General features: G+C 38.8%; 1 protein-coding gene across 1 annotated transcript; it reads right to left on the bottom strand.

Moving 5' to 3' along the window:
* Nucleotides 1-9859: 9859 nt before the first annotated feature.
* LOC116464216 (olfactory receptor 4A5-like) lies at nt 9860-10771 on the bottom strand. Its single transcript, XM_032147504.1, has one exon. It carries the CDS (start codon nt 10769-10771, stop codon nt 9860-9862), a length of 912 nt encoding a protein of 303 aa, XP_032003395.1.
* Between the last annotated feature and the right edge of the window lie 7127 nt (nt 10772-17898).

Here is a 17898-nt window from a genome sequence, read left to right as displayed (position 1 = left end):
GAAGGTCTATCAAACAGCATGGATGCCCAGAGAGAAGCCTGCTGCAGGGGTGGAGCACTCACAGAGAACTTCTTCTCGGGCAATGTGGAGGGGAAATGTGGGATTGGAGCCCACACACAGAGTACCCACTGGGGCACAGCCTAGTGGAGCTGTGAGAAGAGGACTACCATTCTCCTGACCCCAAAATTGTAGCTCCCCCAGCAGCTTGCTCTCTGTACCTAGAAAAGCCACAGGCATCCAGGAGCAACACCCAACCTAAGAGCATCTGTGGGGGCTGAACCTTCAAAGCCACATGGGTGGAGCTACCCAATGCTTTGGAAGCCTACCCATTGCATGAATATGCCCTGGTTGTGAGGCATGGAGTCAAAAGAAATTATTTTGGAGCTTTAAGATTTAATGACGGCCCTGCTAGATTGCAGACTTACATGAGGCCTGTAACCCCTTTCTTTTGGCTGATTTCTCCACTTTGGAATGAAAGTATTTACCCAATTCCTGTAACTTCTTTGTACCCTGTAAGTAACTCGCTTGATTTTGATTTTACAGACTCAGGTGGAAGGGACTAGCCTTGTCTCAGAGAAGCCTGGACTGTGGACTTTTCAGTTAAGCCTGGAATGGGTTAGCACTTTGGGGGACTGATTGTATTTTGAAATGTGAGAAAATGTGAGAGAAATGTGAGAAGAGCATGAGGTTTTGGAGGGGCCAGTGGCAGAATGATATGGCTTTGATCTGTGTCCCCACTTAAATCTCATGTTGAAATGTAATATCAAATTTTGGAGGTAGGGTCTGGTGGGTGGTAACTGGAATAGGTTTAATGCCATTGCCCCTTGGTGCTGTCATCCTGACAGTGAGCTCTCATGAGATCTTGCAATTTAAAATTTTGTGTCATCTCCCCCTCTTTCTCCTGATGCTGTCCAGTAAAATGTACCTGCTCACACTTTGCCTTCCACCATGTTTGTAAATTTCCTCAGGCCTCCACAGAAGTCAAAAAGATAACAGAATCATTATTCATGTACAGATTATGGAGAAATAAGCTAACTAAGCCTCTTTTCTTCATAAATTACCCAGTTTCAAGTATGAATATTTTTACAGCAATGAAAGAATTAACTAATTCAAGGAATGTCTTAAAATTTGATAGTATAATTCTTAACTCTGGGATTTAGTCATTAATGGTGAGACATAAATCTGCTTAAGTTTCAATGGAAAGCTGAAGCATTTAATAAGTGACTCTAATCATGCAGAAATTGAACCCCAAACTATTTTTCACCCCTCTGCACTGGTAAGCTGCTAATATTTCTACTCACATTTTCAAGCCTTCACCTATTTGAGGAAATAGAAGGGAGAAATATATGTATTCTCAACATGCTTCTGTGCAATTCAGTAATAAGCTAAGTATTTGAGGATTGGTAAAAGTCATAGCCAGTAAACCTACATTACAAAAAATACAAAAAGAAATTCCTCAGAAAGAACAAAGCAGAGGGAGGAGTCAAGATGACCAAATAGGAACAGCTCCAGTCTACAGCTCCCAGCGTGAGTGATGCAGAAGATGGGTGATTTCTGCATTTCAAAATGAGGTACCAGGTTCATCTCACAGGGGATTATCAGACAGTGGGTGCAGGACAGTGGGTGCAGTGCACCGAGCTTGAGCCAAAGCAGGGTGAGGCATCACCTCACCTGGGATTCACAAGGGGTAAGAGAATTCCCTTTCCTAGTCAAAGAAAGGGGTGACAGACAGCACCTGGAAAATTGGGTCACTCCCACCCTAATACTGTGCTTTTCCAACAGTCTTAGCAAATGGCAGACCAGGAGATTATATCCCGCACCTGGCTCAGAGGGTCCTAGGCTCTGACAGCAGTCTGAGATCAAACTGCAAGGAGGCAGCGAGGCTGGGGGAGGGGTGCCCGCCATTGCCAAGGCTTGAGTAGGTAAACAAAGCAGCCAGGAAGCTCAAAGTTGATGGAGCCCACAGCAGCTCAAGGAGGCCTGCCTGCCACTGCAGACTCCACCTAAGAAGGCAGGGCATAGCCAAACAAAAGGCAGCAGAAAACTCTGCAGACTTAAATGTCCCTGTCTGACAGCTTTGAAGAGAGAACTGGTTCTCCCAGAATGCCGCTGGAGATCTGAGAACGGGTAGACTGCCTTCTCAAGTGGGTCCCTGACCCCTGAGTAGCCTAACTGGGAGGTACCCCACAGTAGGGGCAGACTGACACCTCACATGGCTGGGTACCCCTCTGAGACAAAATTTCCAGAGGAACAATCAGGCAGTAACATGTACTGTTCACCAATATCTGCTGTTCTGCAGCCTCCGCTGCTGATACCGAGGCAAACAGGGTCAGAAGTGGACCTCCAGCAAACTCCAACGGACCTGAAGCTGAGGGTCGTGACTGTTAGAAGGAAAACTAACAAACAGAAAGGACATCCACACAAAAACCCCATATGTACATCATCATCATCAAAGACAAAAGGCAGATAAAACCAAAAAGATGGGGAAAAAACAGAGCAGAAAAACTAGAAACTCTAAAAATCAGAGTGCCTCTCCTCCTCCAAAGGAGTGCAACTCCTCACCAGCAATGGAACAAAGCTGGACAAAGAAGGACTTTGATGAGTTGACAGAAGAAGCCTTCAGATGGTCAAACTACTCTGAGCTAAAGGAGGCAGTTTGAACTTTCCAAAGAAGTTAAAAACCTTGAAAAAAATTAGATGAATGGCTAACTAGAATAACCAATGCAGAGAAGTCTTTAAAGGACCTTATGGCGCTGAAAACCAAGGCACAAGAACTACATGACAAATGTACAAGCCTCAGTAGCTGATTCAATCAACTGGAAGAAAGGGTATCTGAGACAGAAGATCAAAAGAATTAAATGAAGTGAGAAGGGAAGTTTAGAGAAAAAAGAATAAAAAGAAACCAACAAAGCCTCCAAGAAATATGGGAGTATGGGAAAAGACCAAATCTAAGTCTGATTAGTGGACCTGAAAGTGACGGGGAGAATGGAACCAAGTTGGAAAACACTCTGCAGGATATTATCCAGGAGAACTTCCCCAATATAGCAAGGCAGGCCAACATTCAAATTCAGGAAATACAAAGAATGCCACAGAGATAATCCTCAAGAAAAACAACTCCAACACACATAATTGTCAGATTCACCAAGGTTGAAATGAAGGAAAAAATGTTAAGGGCAGCCAGAGGCAAAGGTCGGGTTACCCACAAAGGAAAGCCCATCAGACTGACAGCTGATCTCTCGGCAGAAACTCTACAAGCCAGAAGAGAGTGGGGGCCAATATTCAACATTCTTAAAGAAAAGAATTTTCAACCCAGAATTTCATATCCAGCCAAACTAAGCTTCATAAATGAAGGAGAAATAAAATCCTTTACAGACAAGCAAATGCTGAGAGATTTTGTCACCACCAGGCCTGCCCTACAAGAGCTCCTGAAGGAAGCATTAAACATGGAAAGGAACAACAGGTACCAGCCACTGCAAAAACATGCCAAATTGTAAAGATCGCCAAGACTAGGAAGAAACTGCATCAACTAACGAGCAAAATAACCAGCTAACATCATAATGACAGGATCAAATTCACACATAACAATATTAACCTTAAATGTAAATGGGCTAAGTGCACCAATTAAAAGACACAGACTGGCAAATTGGATAAAGACTCAAGAACCATCAGTGTGCTGTATTCAGGAAACCCACCTCACATGGACATACACACATAGGCTCAAAATAAAGGGATGGAGGGAGATCTACCAAGCAAATGGAAAACAAAAAAAGACAGGGGTTGCAATCCTAGTTTCTGATAAAACAGATTTTAAACCAACAAAGATCAAAAGAGACAAAGAAGGCCATTACATAATGGTAAAGGGATCCATTCAACAAGAAGAGCTACCAATCCTAAATATATATGCACCCAATACAGGAACACCCAGATTCATAAAGCAAGACCTTAGAGACCTAGACAGAGACTTAGACTCCCACACAATAATAATGGGAGACTTTAACACCCCACTGTCAACATTAGCCAGATCAACGAGATACAAAGTTAACAAGAATATCCAGGAATTGAACTCATCACATCTACAGAACTCTCCACCTGATATCGACAGAATATACATTCTCTTCAGCAACACACCACACCTATATAAAAATTGACCACATAGTTGGAAGTAAAGCACTCCTCAGCAAATGTAAAAGAACAGAAATTATAACAAACTGTCTCTCAGACCACAGTGCAATCAAACTAGAACTCAGGATTAAGAAACTCAATCAAAACCACTCAACTACATGGAAACTGAACAACCTGCTCCTGAATGACTACTGGGTACATAACGAAATGAAGGCAGAAATAAAGATGTTCTTTGAAACCAATGAGAACAAAGACACAACATACAAGAATCTCTGGGACACATTCAAAACAATGTGTAGAGGGAAATTTATAGCACTAAATGCCCACAAGAGAAAGCAAGAAAGATCTAAAATTGACACCCTAACATCACAATTAAAAGAACTAGAAAAGCAAGAGCAAACACATTCAAAAGCTAGCAGAAGGCAAGAAATAACTAAGATCAGAGCAGAACTGAAGGAAATAGAGACACAAAAACCCTTCAAAAATCAACGAATCCAGGAGCTGGTTTTTTGAAGAGATCAACAAAATTGTTAGACCGCTACCAAGACTAATAAGGAATAAAAGAGAGAAGACTCAAACAGACGCAATAAAAAATGATAAAGGAGATATCATCACCAATCAGAGAATACTATAAACGTCTCTACACAAATAAACTAGAAAATCTAGAAGAAATGAATAAATTCCTCGATACATACACCCTCCCAAGACTAAACCAGGAAGAAGTTAAATCTCTGAATAGACCAATAACAGACTCTGAAATTGAGGCAATAATTAACAGCTTACCAACCAAAAAAAGTCCAAGACCAGATGGATTCACAGCCGAATTCTACCAGAGTTACAAGGAGGAGCTGGTACCGTTCCTTCTGAAACTATTCCAATCAATAGAAAAAGAGGGAATCCTCCCTAACTCATTTTATGAGGCCAGCGTCATCCTGATACCAAAGCCCAGCAGAGACACAACAAAAAAAAGAGAATTTTAGACCAATATCCCTGATGAACATCGATGCAAAAATCCTCAGTAAAATACTGGCAGACGGAATCCAGCAGCACATCAAAAGGCTTATCCACCATGATCAAGTGGGCTTCATCCCTGGGATGCAAGGCTGGTTCAACATAAGCAAATCAATAAATGTAATCCAGCATATGAACAGAACCAATGACAAAAACCACATGATTATCTCAATAGATGCAGAAAAGGCCTTTGACAAAATTCAACAACCCTCCATGCTGAAAACTGTCAATAAACTAGGTATTGATGGGATGTATCTTGAAATAATAAGAGCTATCTATGACAAACCCACAACCAATATCATACTGAATGGGGAAAACCTGGAAGCATTCCCTTTGAAAACTGGCACAAGACAGGGATGCCCTCTCTCACCACTCCTATTCAACATACTGTTGGAAGTTCTTGCCAGGGCAATTAGGCAGCAGAAGGAAATAAAGGGTATTCAATTAGGAAAAGAGGAAGTCAAATTGTCCCTGTTTGCAGATGACATGATTGTATACCTAGAAAACCCCATCATCTCAGCCCAAAATCTCCCTGAGCTGATAGGCAACTTCAGCAAAGTCTCAGGATACAAAATCAATGTGCAAAAATCACAAGCATTCTTATACACCAATAGCAGACAAACACAGAGCCAAATCCTGAGTGAACTCCCATTCACAATTGCTTCAAAGAGACTAAAATACCTAGGAATCCAACTTACAAGGGATGGAAAGGATCTCTTCAAGGAGAACTACAAACCACTGCTCATTAAAATAAAAGAGAATATAAACAAATGGAAGAACATTCCATGTTCATGGGTAGGATGAATCAATGTGAAAATGGCCATACTGCCAAAGGTAATTTTTAGATTCAATGCCATCCTCATCAAGCTACCAATGACGTTCTTCACAGAATTGGAAAAAAGCTACTTTAAAGTTCATATGGAACCAAAAAAGAGCCCGCATCGCCAAGTCAATCCTAAGCCAAAAGAACAAAGCTGGAGGCATCACGCTACCTGACTTTAAACTATACTACAAGGCTACAGTAATCAAAACAGCATGGTACTGGTATCAAAACAGAGACATAGACCAATGGAACAGAGAAGAGCCCTCAGAAATAATGCTGCATATCTACAACCATCTGATCTTTGATAAACCTGACAAAAACAACAAATGGGCAAATGATTCCCTATTTAATAAATGGTGCTGGGAAAACTGGCTAGCCATATGTAGAAAGCTGAAACTGGATCCCTTCCATAAACCTTATACTAAAATTAATTCAAGATGGATTAAAGACTTATATGTTAGACCTAAAACCACAAAAACCCTAGAAGAAAACCTAGGCATTACCATTCAGGACATAGGCATGAGCAAGGACTTCACATCTAAAACACCAAAAGCAATGGCAACAAAAGCCAAAACTGACAAATGGGATCTAATTAAACTAAAGAGCTTCAGCACAGCAAAAGAAACTACCATCAGAGTGAACAGGCAACCTACAAAATGGGAGAAAATTTTTACAATCTACTCATCTGACAAAGGGCTAACATCCAGAATCTACAATGAACTCCAACAAATTTACAAGAAAAAAACAACCCCATCAAAAAGTGGGTGAAGGATATGAAGAGATACTTCTCGAAAGAAGACATTTATGCAGCCAAAAGACACATGAAAAAATGCTCATCATCACTGGCCATCAGAGAAATGCAAATCAAAACCACAATGAGATATCATCTCATTGGATACCATCGCCATAATGAATGGCGATCATTAAAAAGTCAGGAAACAACAGGTGCTGGAGAGGATGTGGAGAAATAGGAACACTTTTACACTGTTGGTGGGACTGTAAAATAGTTCAACCTTTGTGGATGTCAGTGTGGCGATTCCTCAGGGATCTAGAATGAGAAATACCATTTGACCCAGCCATCCCATTACTGGGTATATAACCAAAGGATTATAAATCATGCTGCTATAAAGACACATGCACACATATGTTTATTGAGGCACTACTCACAATAGCAAAGACTTGGAACCAAGCCAAATGTCCATCAACGACAGACTGTATTAAGAAAATATGGCACATATACACCATGGAATACTATGCAGCCATAAAAAATGATGAGTTCATGTCCTTTGTTGGGACATGTATGAAGCTGGAAACCATCATTCTCAGCAAACTATGGCAAGGACAAAAAACCAAACACCACATGTTCTCACTCATAGGTGGGAATTGAACAATGAGAACACATGGACACAGGAATGGGAACATCACATTCTGGGGACTGTTGTGGGGTGGGGGGAGGGGGGAGGGATAGCATAAGAGATATACCTAATGTCAAATGATGAGTTACTGGGTGCAGCACACCAACATGGCACATGTATACATATGTAACTAACGTGCACGTTGTGCACATGTACCCTAAACCTTAAAGTGTAATAAAAATAAAATAAAATAAAATAAAATAAATGTTTAAAAGCAGCCATCTGAGCCTTCACTTTAAGAAGGTAGAACTGGAAGAGTAAATAAAAGCCAAGGCAAGTAAACAAAAGGACATAAATTTAAGATCAAAAACCAATAAAATGGAAAACATAAAATAGAGAAAATTAAAATAACCAAATTTGATATTTTTATAATGAAATTGATAAACTGTTATCAAGAGTGATTAAGAGAAATCAAAGATAAATTCAAATTACCAAAATCAGAAGTCATAAAACAAACAATGATCCCACGGATCTTTTAGACTTTAAAATGTTAGAAAAGTATTGTTATGAAATACATTATTTCAATTAATTTCACTGCTTAGATGAAATGGGCAAACTGTACAGAAAGGACAACCTTCCTGAAATGACACAAAGGGAAACTGAAACCTCCTATATCTTTCAAAGTAATGAGCTATCCTTTCTTGTAGATAACATGATAGTGTTTCAGAAAACCCTAAAGAATCTACAGACATAACTCTGTTTAGGAATAAGAATTAAAATATAGCAAGTTTACAGGGCCCAACTGTCAAAAAAAATTCAATTTTTTATGTGTGCTAGAAACAATGACCATTGGAATTTTTTAACAATTAGAAACTTGTGATGAAATCTCAAAATACAAATACTTAGGAATAGATGAGGAATATCCCGACACTAACAAAAACTACAAAACTCTTCAAAAATAAACATTTAAAATTCCTAGCAGACATATTGTATTTGGGAATTAGAAAACCCAGTACTGTGAACATGTTGCTAGTACGAGATTATTTACGGATCCAACTTAAAATGAATAAAACTCCAATATGCCCTTTTTGAGACGTGGATAATTGTTCTGCATGCTGCTCTGCAAAGTGACTTTGCCACTTCCCCATCAAGTGTTATCTTCTGTTTCTGTAAAACCCCAAATCTGGAGTGGTATGTGACCACTCATGATGAATAGAATATGATGCAAGTGACATTGTGCCAGTTCTGGACATAGCCCTTATCTGGTCAGACCCATCTGCTTTCTACCACTGGGATCTCTGATCACCATTCTCTGTGCTTGCTGTCACAGCTTTCAGCAGACATCACTTCCTCATGTAAAAACTTTGATTATTCTCTGGAGTGATCTTGTGGTCCTTCATCTAAAGGGATAGGAAGAGGGACCCAGTGGATCTCCTACTGTCATCCCTTCCACTATGCTATAAATGTGAATTACATCATCCTGCATCTTACATAAAACTCAGATATCAGCTGAATAAGACAGTGACTTCGGTCCTTGACACACAAAATGGAAGATATACTCAGGCAAAAACTGCCTGAATTCCTGGCTCACAAAATTTTGACATAAAATAAAATGATGGTTGTTTTAACTCACAAAAACTGTGGAGACCGGCACCATGCATGAAGACAGGACCAGAATAAAAAGTGGCACCTCAAGGCATGGTGTTTCCATAACAACAATTTAAAGTGTATGGCATTGGCTTTAGTGCCTAAAAATAGGTGCCTCCAGGGTATTGTCAGTAAAGGCTGAAAGGACAGATGGAACTGTTCCAGAAGCTGTGAAAAAAGTGAGTTGCTAGCTAGTGCTGAAGAAATTTAGTAATCCTGTCACCTATAGTAAGGTAGAAAAAAAAACATGTACTCAAGTGAATAGGTGGACTTGGCTAAAATTTCCAAATGGAATATTGAAAGTTACAGCTGTTTACTATAGCATTGTATCTTTTAGTAAGTCATAGATTTTTTTAATTACTTAAAATATTAACTGTTACATTTTCAGACAGAATTTACAAGAAGCATAAAAGAGCCAGAACTTCCTGATTTCAAAGATAAAACAGGTTTCACCTTCTAGTCTCTGAAAAGAGCTAAGTACTCTAAAAGTAAGAAAGGTCATCAAAATAAATGTCATTTAAAAGTAGTGGATGTTAAGACACTTTGAAAGACTTTAGAAAAATTTAAGTGTGTATCATAAGTAATTTAAACTAAACAAATTTAATTCTAAGATTCTTAAGAGTATTATCTGACTGCAATAGAGTTTCAGCCCAAGTCTGAGAACAGCCAGCTTCAAAGATATTTGTGAATATGGTGCTTTTATATTCCACAAAGTCTTTAAATAAATTACACAGAAGGTAGCACCATAGCCTTCACTTTTGAAGAGGAGCATCTATTTTAATTACTTATTACACTGAATCTCCATTCTGTGCTGGGCATGTGGAAGAAAACCACACTGGGAAGATGTTTTCTACATACCTCCTTATCTACATGAGGAGGGACACTCTTATTCTAACTACAGCTAGTTTTTACACAACAGTCTTCTTACAGCACTTCTCATCTCTGAATTTCTCAACGTGTATATTAAAGGATTCAGCATGGGTGCGATAACTGTATAAAACACAGTAATGAATTTATCAATAGGGAAGTTTGAGACAGGTCTAACATATATGAAAATACAGGGAACAAAAAAGAGGACAACCACATTGATGTGCAAGCTGCAGGTAGACAGTGCTTTACGCCTCCCTTCCTGACTATAAGTTTTAAGGGAGTTTAGGATGACCCCATAGGAGATGAGTAGAAGGGTGAAGATGACCATACACATAGCTCCACCACTGACAACAACAGTGAGGCCTATAAAGTAGGTGTCAGTGCACGCCAGTTCCAATAATGGGTACATGTCACAGACAAAGTGGTCAATGACATTGGGGCCACAGAAAGGGAGACTGTACACAACAACAATTTGAAACACAGAATGCACAAAACCTCCAGTCACAGCCAATACCAAGAGAAGGATGCAAACCTGTTGATTCATGATGGTCAAATAGTGCAGTGGCTTACAGATGGCCACATAGCGATCATAGGCCATCCCCACCAGAAGGAAGATCTCAGTACCACCAAACAAGTGGTCTATAAATAGCTGGCCCATGCACGCTGGGAAGGAAATAGCCTTTTTATCAAAGAGTAAGTCTACAATCAATTTGGGACAAATGGTAGTGGAATATGCAGCATGTATAAATGACAGGCAGGCAAGGAAGGAATACATTGGGGATCCCAAGGAAGGGCTGGCAATAATAGTCAACACAGTGAGCAGGTTCCCCACCATTGTCACCAAGTATGTGAATAAAAACATGAAAAATAATGCTTTTTGCACCTCAGGATCCTGAGAAAAGCCCAGGAGGACAAATTCTGTAATATTGTTCTTCTGTCTCATTCGTCTTCTTTCTGGCTTGTATCAGAGAGTGAACAGGAACATGATTACATCCATTGTGTCGCAGAGCACATCTTCATCGTTTATCCTCAATAGTTATTTACACACAATAAACATTTAGTGAGTCTCTACTGAGTTCCTCACCCAAAGAGCTCATCTTTCCCTGATGATTCTATTTCTCCTCAAATTTTTTAGTTTCAGCCACTGGTAAATGCTTCTATGTTTTAGTGAATATTCTATACAGAAGAAGAGTTAAAGTCCCAACAGCCATTCACATATTTCATAACTTCTTATTTAAAACATTTTTTCTTGGCACAGAAGTCAGCTGTGATGAATAGGCAATGGGTGTTTGGTCTCAAGAAACTTACTCTCTGATGGTGGTAATAAACACTAAATAAATAAATTGACATAGATTTAGTCCTTTGTGTTTGTATTTGTGGTATCTTTATAATATGTTTTGTGTAGCACCAAGAATAGCATCTTCTGAAATACCTCACACAGTAGTCTGTCTTCTATGGTTAGACCTTCATTTCTTCATGCCTCAAAGGATGTTTAAGCTACATTAGTCTTTTATTAAATGTCAAAACACAGTATTCTGAGCTGTATAAATGCTATGATATTATTTATCACATTGTTCCCTGTAGCAATTACTTGGTCTGACTCTCTGTCCACCTAATAAGGATCTGTGATTATCTCCATTTTATCCTTGCCTATAAACTAATCTTTATAAAATTTACAGACAATATTCTAATTATCAGCAATTAATTTTGAACTCAAGTGAACTAACTCATGACTATCACCAACTGCCAAAAAGCAGTGAGTATTTTTTCTCAATTTTTGAGATGAGGTAGGTACTGTAAGATGAGAAAATACACTGTAGAAAGAGGTGCAGAAGAGTAGGACATGATTTTATTCATAACATTATTTAGATACCAAGAGTACTCAAAGATAGAATCTTAGTTACCAGATACCAAAAGAAGCATACTCTAGGAGAAATTCCAAGTTCACTGTAAGAAGGCATGGATTTGAGTCATTTTCTGAATGCATTTACAAGTCTGTCTCAGTTTACTCACTGCAAAACACTGGGATTAAATTGAGAAATTCAAAATCCTTTCTAGTCAACTATCTACAGAACTATTAGTGCACCTCTCCTTTATGGTATTCTGCTGACTTTTTTTTTCTCTATATAAATTTATAAATAAATAAAAATTTCCAAGCTTATGTCTGTTACATGAAAAATGGTAGTCAGTGGGACATGGGGTTTCATGATTACAGCGAGTAAATAGTGACTACAAGTTCTCACTCAGTATGTACCTATTTAAGATCCAAGACATCTTTGGAGAGAAAGTGTAGCATGTGGTGAATAATGTGGACACTGGAGCCACACTGCTTCAGCTACAACCTCAGCCTCACCATTTTTTATGAAACTTTGGGCCATTTACTAAGGCTCTCTATCCCTAACTTGCATCCTTTTTAGAATGGGGATCCCAATACCCCTTACCTCTTAGAGTTGTTGTTTAATTAAGACAAAGTAAAGTGCCTGGAACACTAGCTGGTGCCTCTTAAGTGCTCATAAATGATAGCTATTATTAGTGTTTTTGTATTCTTCATTGTGAACATAGAATCACAACCAAATATGCAGATCTCTGTCAACTTGAAAAGAGCTACAGACATAGTTCAGGATAAACATATAATTGAGTAAATCCTTTTATGGGCAAACAATAAAATTGTATGTCTTAGAAAATAATGATTTAATTATATGAGTAGTAATTTTACCTGTGATGTAATATATCTTAATGAGAAGCAAGTAGAATTATAGTAAAAACTTGGACCCACCGTGGGGAAGAGCTCAGGAAATGAGAAGGCTAAAATAAGCAAAAAGAGAAATTGTATTTAACAAATGAGTATCCACGGCAATAAGATTAATGGGATAATTAAGTGAGGTTAGTATACTTTTAAAATTCTCTTCAGAAAGATTCCATTTATGAGGTAATACTGAAAGTGCAACCTCCTGTGGGTCCCTGGGGAGACTCAGGAGGTTTTTTTTGTGGTAGCCCAAACAAACACAGAACAGGTCCTATTAAAAAAAAATTCAAAAGGAAAAATAAATTTTTTCTCTAAATCTCTAGATCTGACGGTGAAGGACAAACCAATTACACAGAAAAATGGGACAGGTTGAGATACAAACCCGGGTTATTCACTGCTGAGGGAAACTGCAGAATTACTAAACCTCAAATGTAGACAGGATGAATCAATTTACATAGATCTGGCAGTGAAAGAGGACCTGTTCAGAGAGAGTTTAAGCTGTCTCTAAAAGCCAGCTGTGATGAACATTTTACATGTTTCCCTCACATTACCATTTCCAGCTGATTCCAGAGTTCTGGCATTGTTGAAGCTATAGACCGATAGAGATGCACCTGCTGAAGAATACAAGGGAGTAATGTAGTCTATAGCCAATTCTGTTATTTATTCACACCTTACTTTCTGCAAGATTTAGTGACTTTTCCCCCTTTCATCACCAAAACTAGAGTTCAACAGGATAGCTCTTTTGGTAATTTAAATGTTTACTTGTAAAAATAGGGTATGTAAACTATTTTCTATACTTTAAGTAATTAAAAATGGAACACTTTAGAAACTGAAAGATAGCATTACAAGTCTTTCAATGTAAACTGCTAAGTTAACATTTTTATAAAAAAATGATTTAACATAGTTTCCTAAGAACATGACATTTTCAAAAGATAAAATGCTATAATAACTAAAAAACCTCTATAATATTATATTTGATAGTCACAGTTTTATAAACCTATTTAAATGACAGTAGACTGGGTACTTTCCACTGCATATATCTACTAGTATGCTTGCTGGGATATTTTTAAGATTCATTGATAAAAACCCATATTATGCTTCCAGAACATAACAGGCATTGGTTCCTTCACACTCGAGATGATCTGCAATTTAAAACTCTTTAATCAAATATGTCTGAAAGTAATTGTACACCTTTATTGATACATCATATAAAATATAACATTCCATAAACTAAGATTATGATTATAAATCTATTGGTTTATTATACATGTAATATGGGACATGCTTTTCTTCATATTTAGCAAACAGAAAAGGAAAAAAATTAAGCCATATATTAAAATGCAATATACATAGTGTATTCTGAAAAGTTTTTATGTTTTCTAGCTTAACTTTCCCAATTAGATTCCTTAAACAAAATCATATAGTATCTAAGACGTTCCTACATTTCAGCATATCACAAGAATTTTCAATGAATATCTCAGCAGTGGATTTAAATACTCACATCATGGTCCAAAAAAGCATTGCTTCTTTCACTGAGCATTAATTTTGATACCTCAGGTATCTATATGTGATCATAGAACACATGAATACGAATGGTTGATCCATGGATATGGAATTAGTTTCTAGTGGCTACAGTTTCCACAATTCCAAACAGGCTTCTCATTATCTTGGTTGATAGAGAAGTATGGCACTATCCAAAACAGATGACCAAAATATAAAGATGCTTAAACATAATGTAGAAAGGTAGTTAAATATTCTCACCTGCTGGAAAATTTCTTCACAGAAAAACAAACATATTATCAGCATAACTCTGTAAAAATAGACTTAATTAGTGGAAATTAATCTGGACAAGACCCTTATCTGGTGACGCAAGTGAATAAAAATATACCAACACTAAAATTTGTGATGTGAAAGTTTCCTCAATTATGGCAAAGCAACCAGAAGTACTTCACTGTGATTGAAAATTTATAATAACATTCACATGCCCCACTATTAAGCTTTGTACCTAACAAGGAAAATGCTGAAATTTAACTTCATGAAAAAACCAATGACAGAGCTTTCTCACAGGCAGATGCCAAACTCTTCAGTCTTTCAGTCATTCTAACAACATTCCCACAGCATACCCGTAAGTCCACTTCTTTCCTAATTAAAAATATGTCTCTATATCTCCCCAACTTCATCCCAGTAAATTGAGAATGTTCACAAATTTTTACATGAAATGAAGGATAGGACAAGAAAACATCACACCTAGAGTACTAGATTCCAACTGAAGACATATTCATCCTTGGGCAGAAATTTAACTCTTCAGATATCTCTTGGGTTATTTTGTCAGGAAAATAATATTTCCATTTATGTGTGCAGACACATTCTATGACTTTTACATCATCACTACTTTAAATAAAAGTGAGAGTAAAGTCATTATAGATTAGTTAATTTGAATATTTGGAATAAATTCAAATGAAGTAAACTCCCCGAACACCTTGTTTTCCCTTTAGAAATTCCCTAGAGGGAAAAGACTTGGATCTCACCAAGGAAGAGTAGGAAATGCCAAGTAATGTGCAAAGCCTATGATGTGAAAAGAAAAACTCTAAAATAAATTGAACAATAAATTATGAGTTTCACATTATGAAATACTGAGGTAAGGCAAGTAATATTTAAGACAGAATGAAGGGGTAAACAGCCCCAGGTTCTCTTCCCTAAACATATTCCCAACAAGGAGGGCCTTACCCTTCCTGTTAGAAAGTCCATGCTGAAGAAGCCCTGAGGCTTAGAGGCAGAGAGCCTAAGAGCAGAAGTCGACATTCTGATTCTTGAAAAAGTAGGTAATCATAATTCTGCAGTTTTAGGTTAGAGTACAGGCTTTTGATCAAGACCTCTATGTCAGATATAAACATAATCATCTGTAGTCCATTAATTCAATTTTTAATTTTATTCCAACATCAATGCAATACAATAAAGAAATTTGTATTTGCCAACAAGGGACCAGTGCTTAACGGCTTCCATTGTTATTTCCATGACTTGGTTTACCACTGGCTCCTTTGAACACCTTCAGCTCATCATATGTTTAGTTAAATATTGGATCTTCTGCATCATAAGAGCCTTAGATAGAGTCCCATAAATACTTATCTGAACCAGCTAAAGTCTTTATCACTTAACGGGCTCCACTAAAAGTTGGTCATTTTCAACTTACTTAATAAATGGGTTAAATTCATTCATCCCAAATGTAATATGTATCAATTTCAAAAATTTGAAGAGCATGTCTATAAGCACTGTGCTCTCTTATTGGTAAGTGGTAAAAGATGCACAAACATATCTTTAATTCTGAAGAACTATCAGATATGATCAAAGATACCATGGATTAAATTATGATGCCAAGATGGAGAACCAATATGAAAATAAGCCATAAATCTCTATGTCCCTTCTAGCTGAATTCAAATTACCACTAATGCTTTCAACTTTTCAGAATGACACAAAAGTGTTTGTTAGATCACAGGATGCCTATTGACAGCCCAGAATCTGAATTTATTTGGTCCAATAATAAAAAGTACATAAAAAATTAACTAATGTAGAAATTGCAAAAAATATACCATAGTCCATAGTAACAATCTGCAATCCATACTTATTACTAAGCTAGAAAGTAAATATAGTTACAGTACAAATTTATTTTTTAAAGAAGAAATGCATGTATATTAGTCCATCTCACATTGCTATAAGGAAATACCCAAGATTGGGTACTGTATAAAGAAAAGAGGTTTAATTGACTCCCAGTTCTGCATGATTGGGAAAGCCTCAGGATACTTACAACTATGCCTCTTCACAGGGCAGCAGAAGAGAGAATGAGTGCCAGCAGGGGAAATACCAGACACTTACAAAACCATCAGAACTCATGAGAACTCACTAACAATTATGAGAACAGCATGGGGGAAACCACCCCCCATGATTCAATTACCTCCTACCTGGTCCCTCCCATGACACATCAGGATAATGGGCACTAAAATCCAAAATGACATCTGGGTGAGGACACAGCCAAACTATATCAGAATGTTATATACTCCCAGGTATTTTTAAGACTGAGGATTTCAGGGATCATGGTGGAGGGGAGGTAGAACTAGATTGCAGCGATAGACGGAAAAGCTTATGCAGGCTGGCATTGTGAATTTTAGCTCCAGATTGACTACAAGAACAAACTAGCCATCCTGAGAGGACCCACAGACCCTCTGAAAGAGGCAGACTGCTCCTGTAGGATGCAGGAAGCACCTCAAATACTGCCTCAACCTTGGAAGTGGGAGAGACCCCCTGCTCCCGAACACACACTCGCACTGGGGAAGCTGAAGGTCTGTTTGCAGGAGAAGTTCTCGACTTTACCTGGAGCTGAGTCAAGTTAGAGAGCCAAGCCAAGAAAAATACAGGGATAGAGGAAACAGCAGAAAGACCCTGGGAGCTCACTTGATCCCCAAGCAGCCCATTCCTGCCTGGCACCACAGGGATCCATTAGGTGGGTGGCTAGAGGACCAGAGAGTGAAACTCCCCAGGGAGAAGGACTTCTCTAGCTGAACTTTGCAACAATTTGAAAGGGATGAGAAGCCTCATGGCCAGAACCTGGGGGAGGGCTCAAATCTGGTTTGCAGACTTCACAGGTTGGGGAAGAACTAAAGCTCTTTTCTTTTGCAGAAATCCTCAGGCAAGTTTTCTAGCCTGACTTGCCCTCCACCTGGAAACAGACTCGGGCTGCTGAGGCAGGGGGTGGGGGGGTGGGGGGGCAGGGTGCATCACGGTGGGAGTGAGACCAGCCCTTTGGTTTGCATGGGAGCTGGGTGAGGCCTGTGACTGCTGGGTTTCCCCCACTTCCCTGACATCCTGCATGACTCAGCAGAGGCACCCACAATCCTCTTAGGTAAACACACCAGTGACCTCAGAATATCACAACCATCCCTCAGAGCAGCCACAGCAAGACCCACTAAAGGAGAGTCTGAGCTAGGACACACCTAGCCCCACCCCCACCTGATGGTCCTTCTCTATCCACAGGGGTAGTGGAAGACAAACAGCATAGGCATATAATCTTGGGAGTTCTACAGCCCCACCCACAGCCAGTCCCTCTTCACACTACTACAATTGATGCTTTCTGGAAAGCACCACCTCCTGGCAGGAGGCCAGCTGGTACAAAAACAGAGCATTAAACCACCAAATCTAAAGACCCCCATGGAGTCCACTGCACCTTCCACCACCTCCACTGGAACAGGTGCTGGTATCCACAGGTGAGAGACCCACAGATGGTTCACATCACAGGACTCTGTGAAGACAGCCCTCAGTACCAGCCTAGAGCA

This window comes from Hylobates moloch, unplaced genomic scaffold (genome assembly GCF_009828535.3).
Source record: "Hylobates moloch isolate HMO894 unplaced genomic scaffold, HMol_V3 SCAFFOLD_293, whole genome shotgun sequence".
Lineage (NCBI taxonomy): Eukaryota > Metazoa > Chordata > Mammalia > Primates > Hylobatidae > Hylobates > Hylobates moloch.
Note: the sequence above shows the minus strand (reverse complement) of the source record. Positions and strands in the feature narration are given on the sequence as shown.

Coding starts and splice junctions, on each gene's coding strand:
- LOC116464216 (XM_032147504.1), bottom strand. CDS start 10,771: ATGAGACAGAAGAACAATATTACAGAATTTGTCCTCCTGGGCTTTTCT.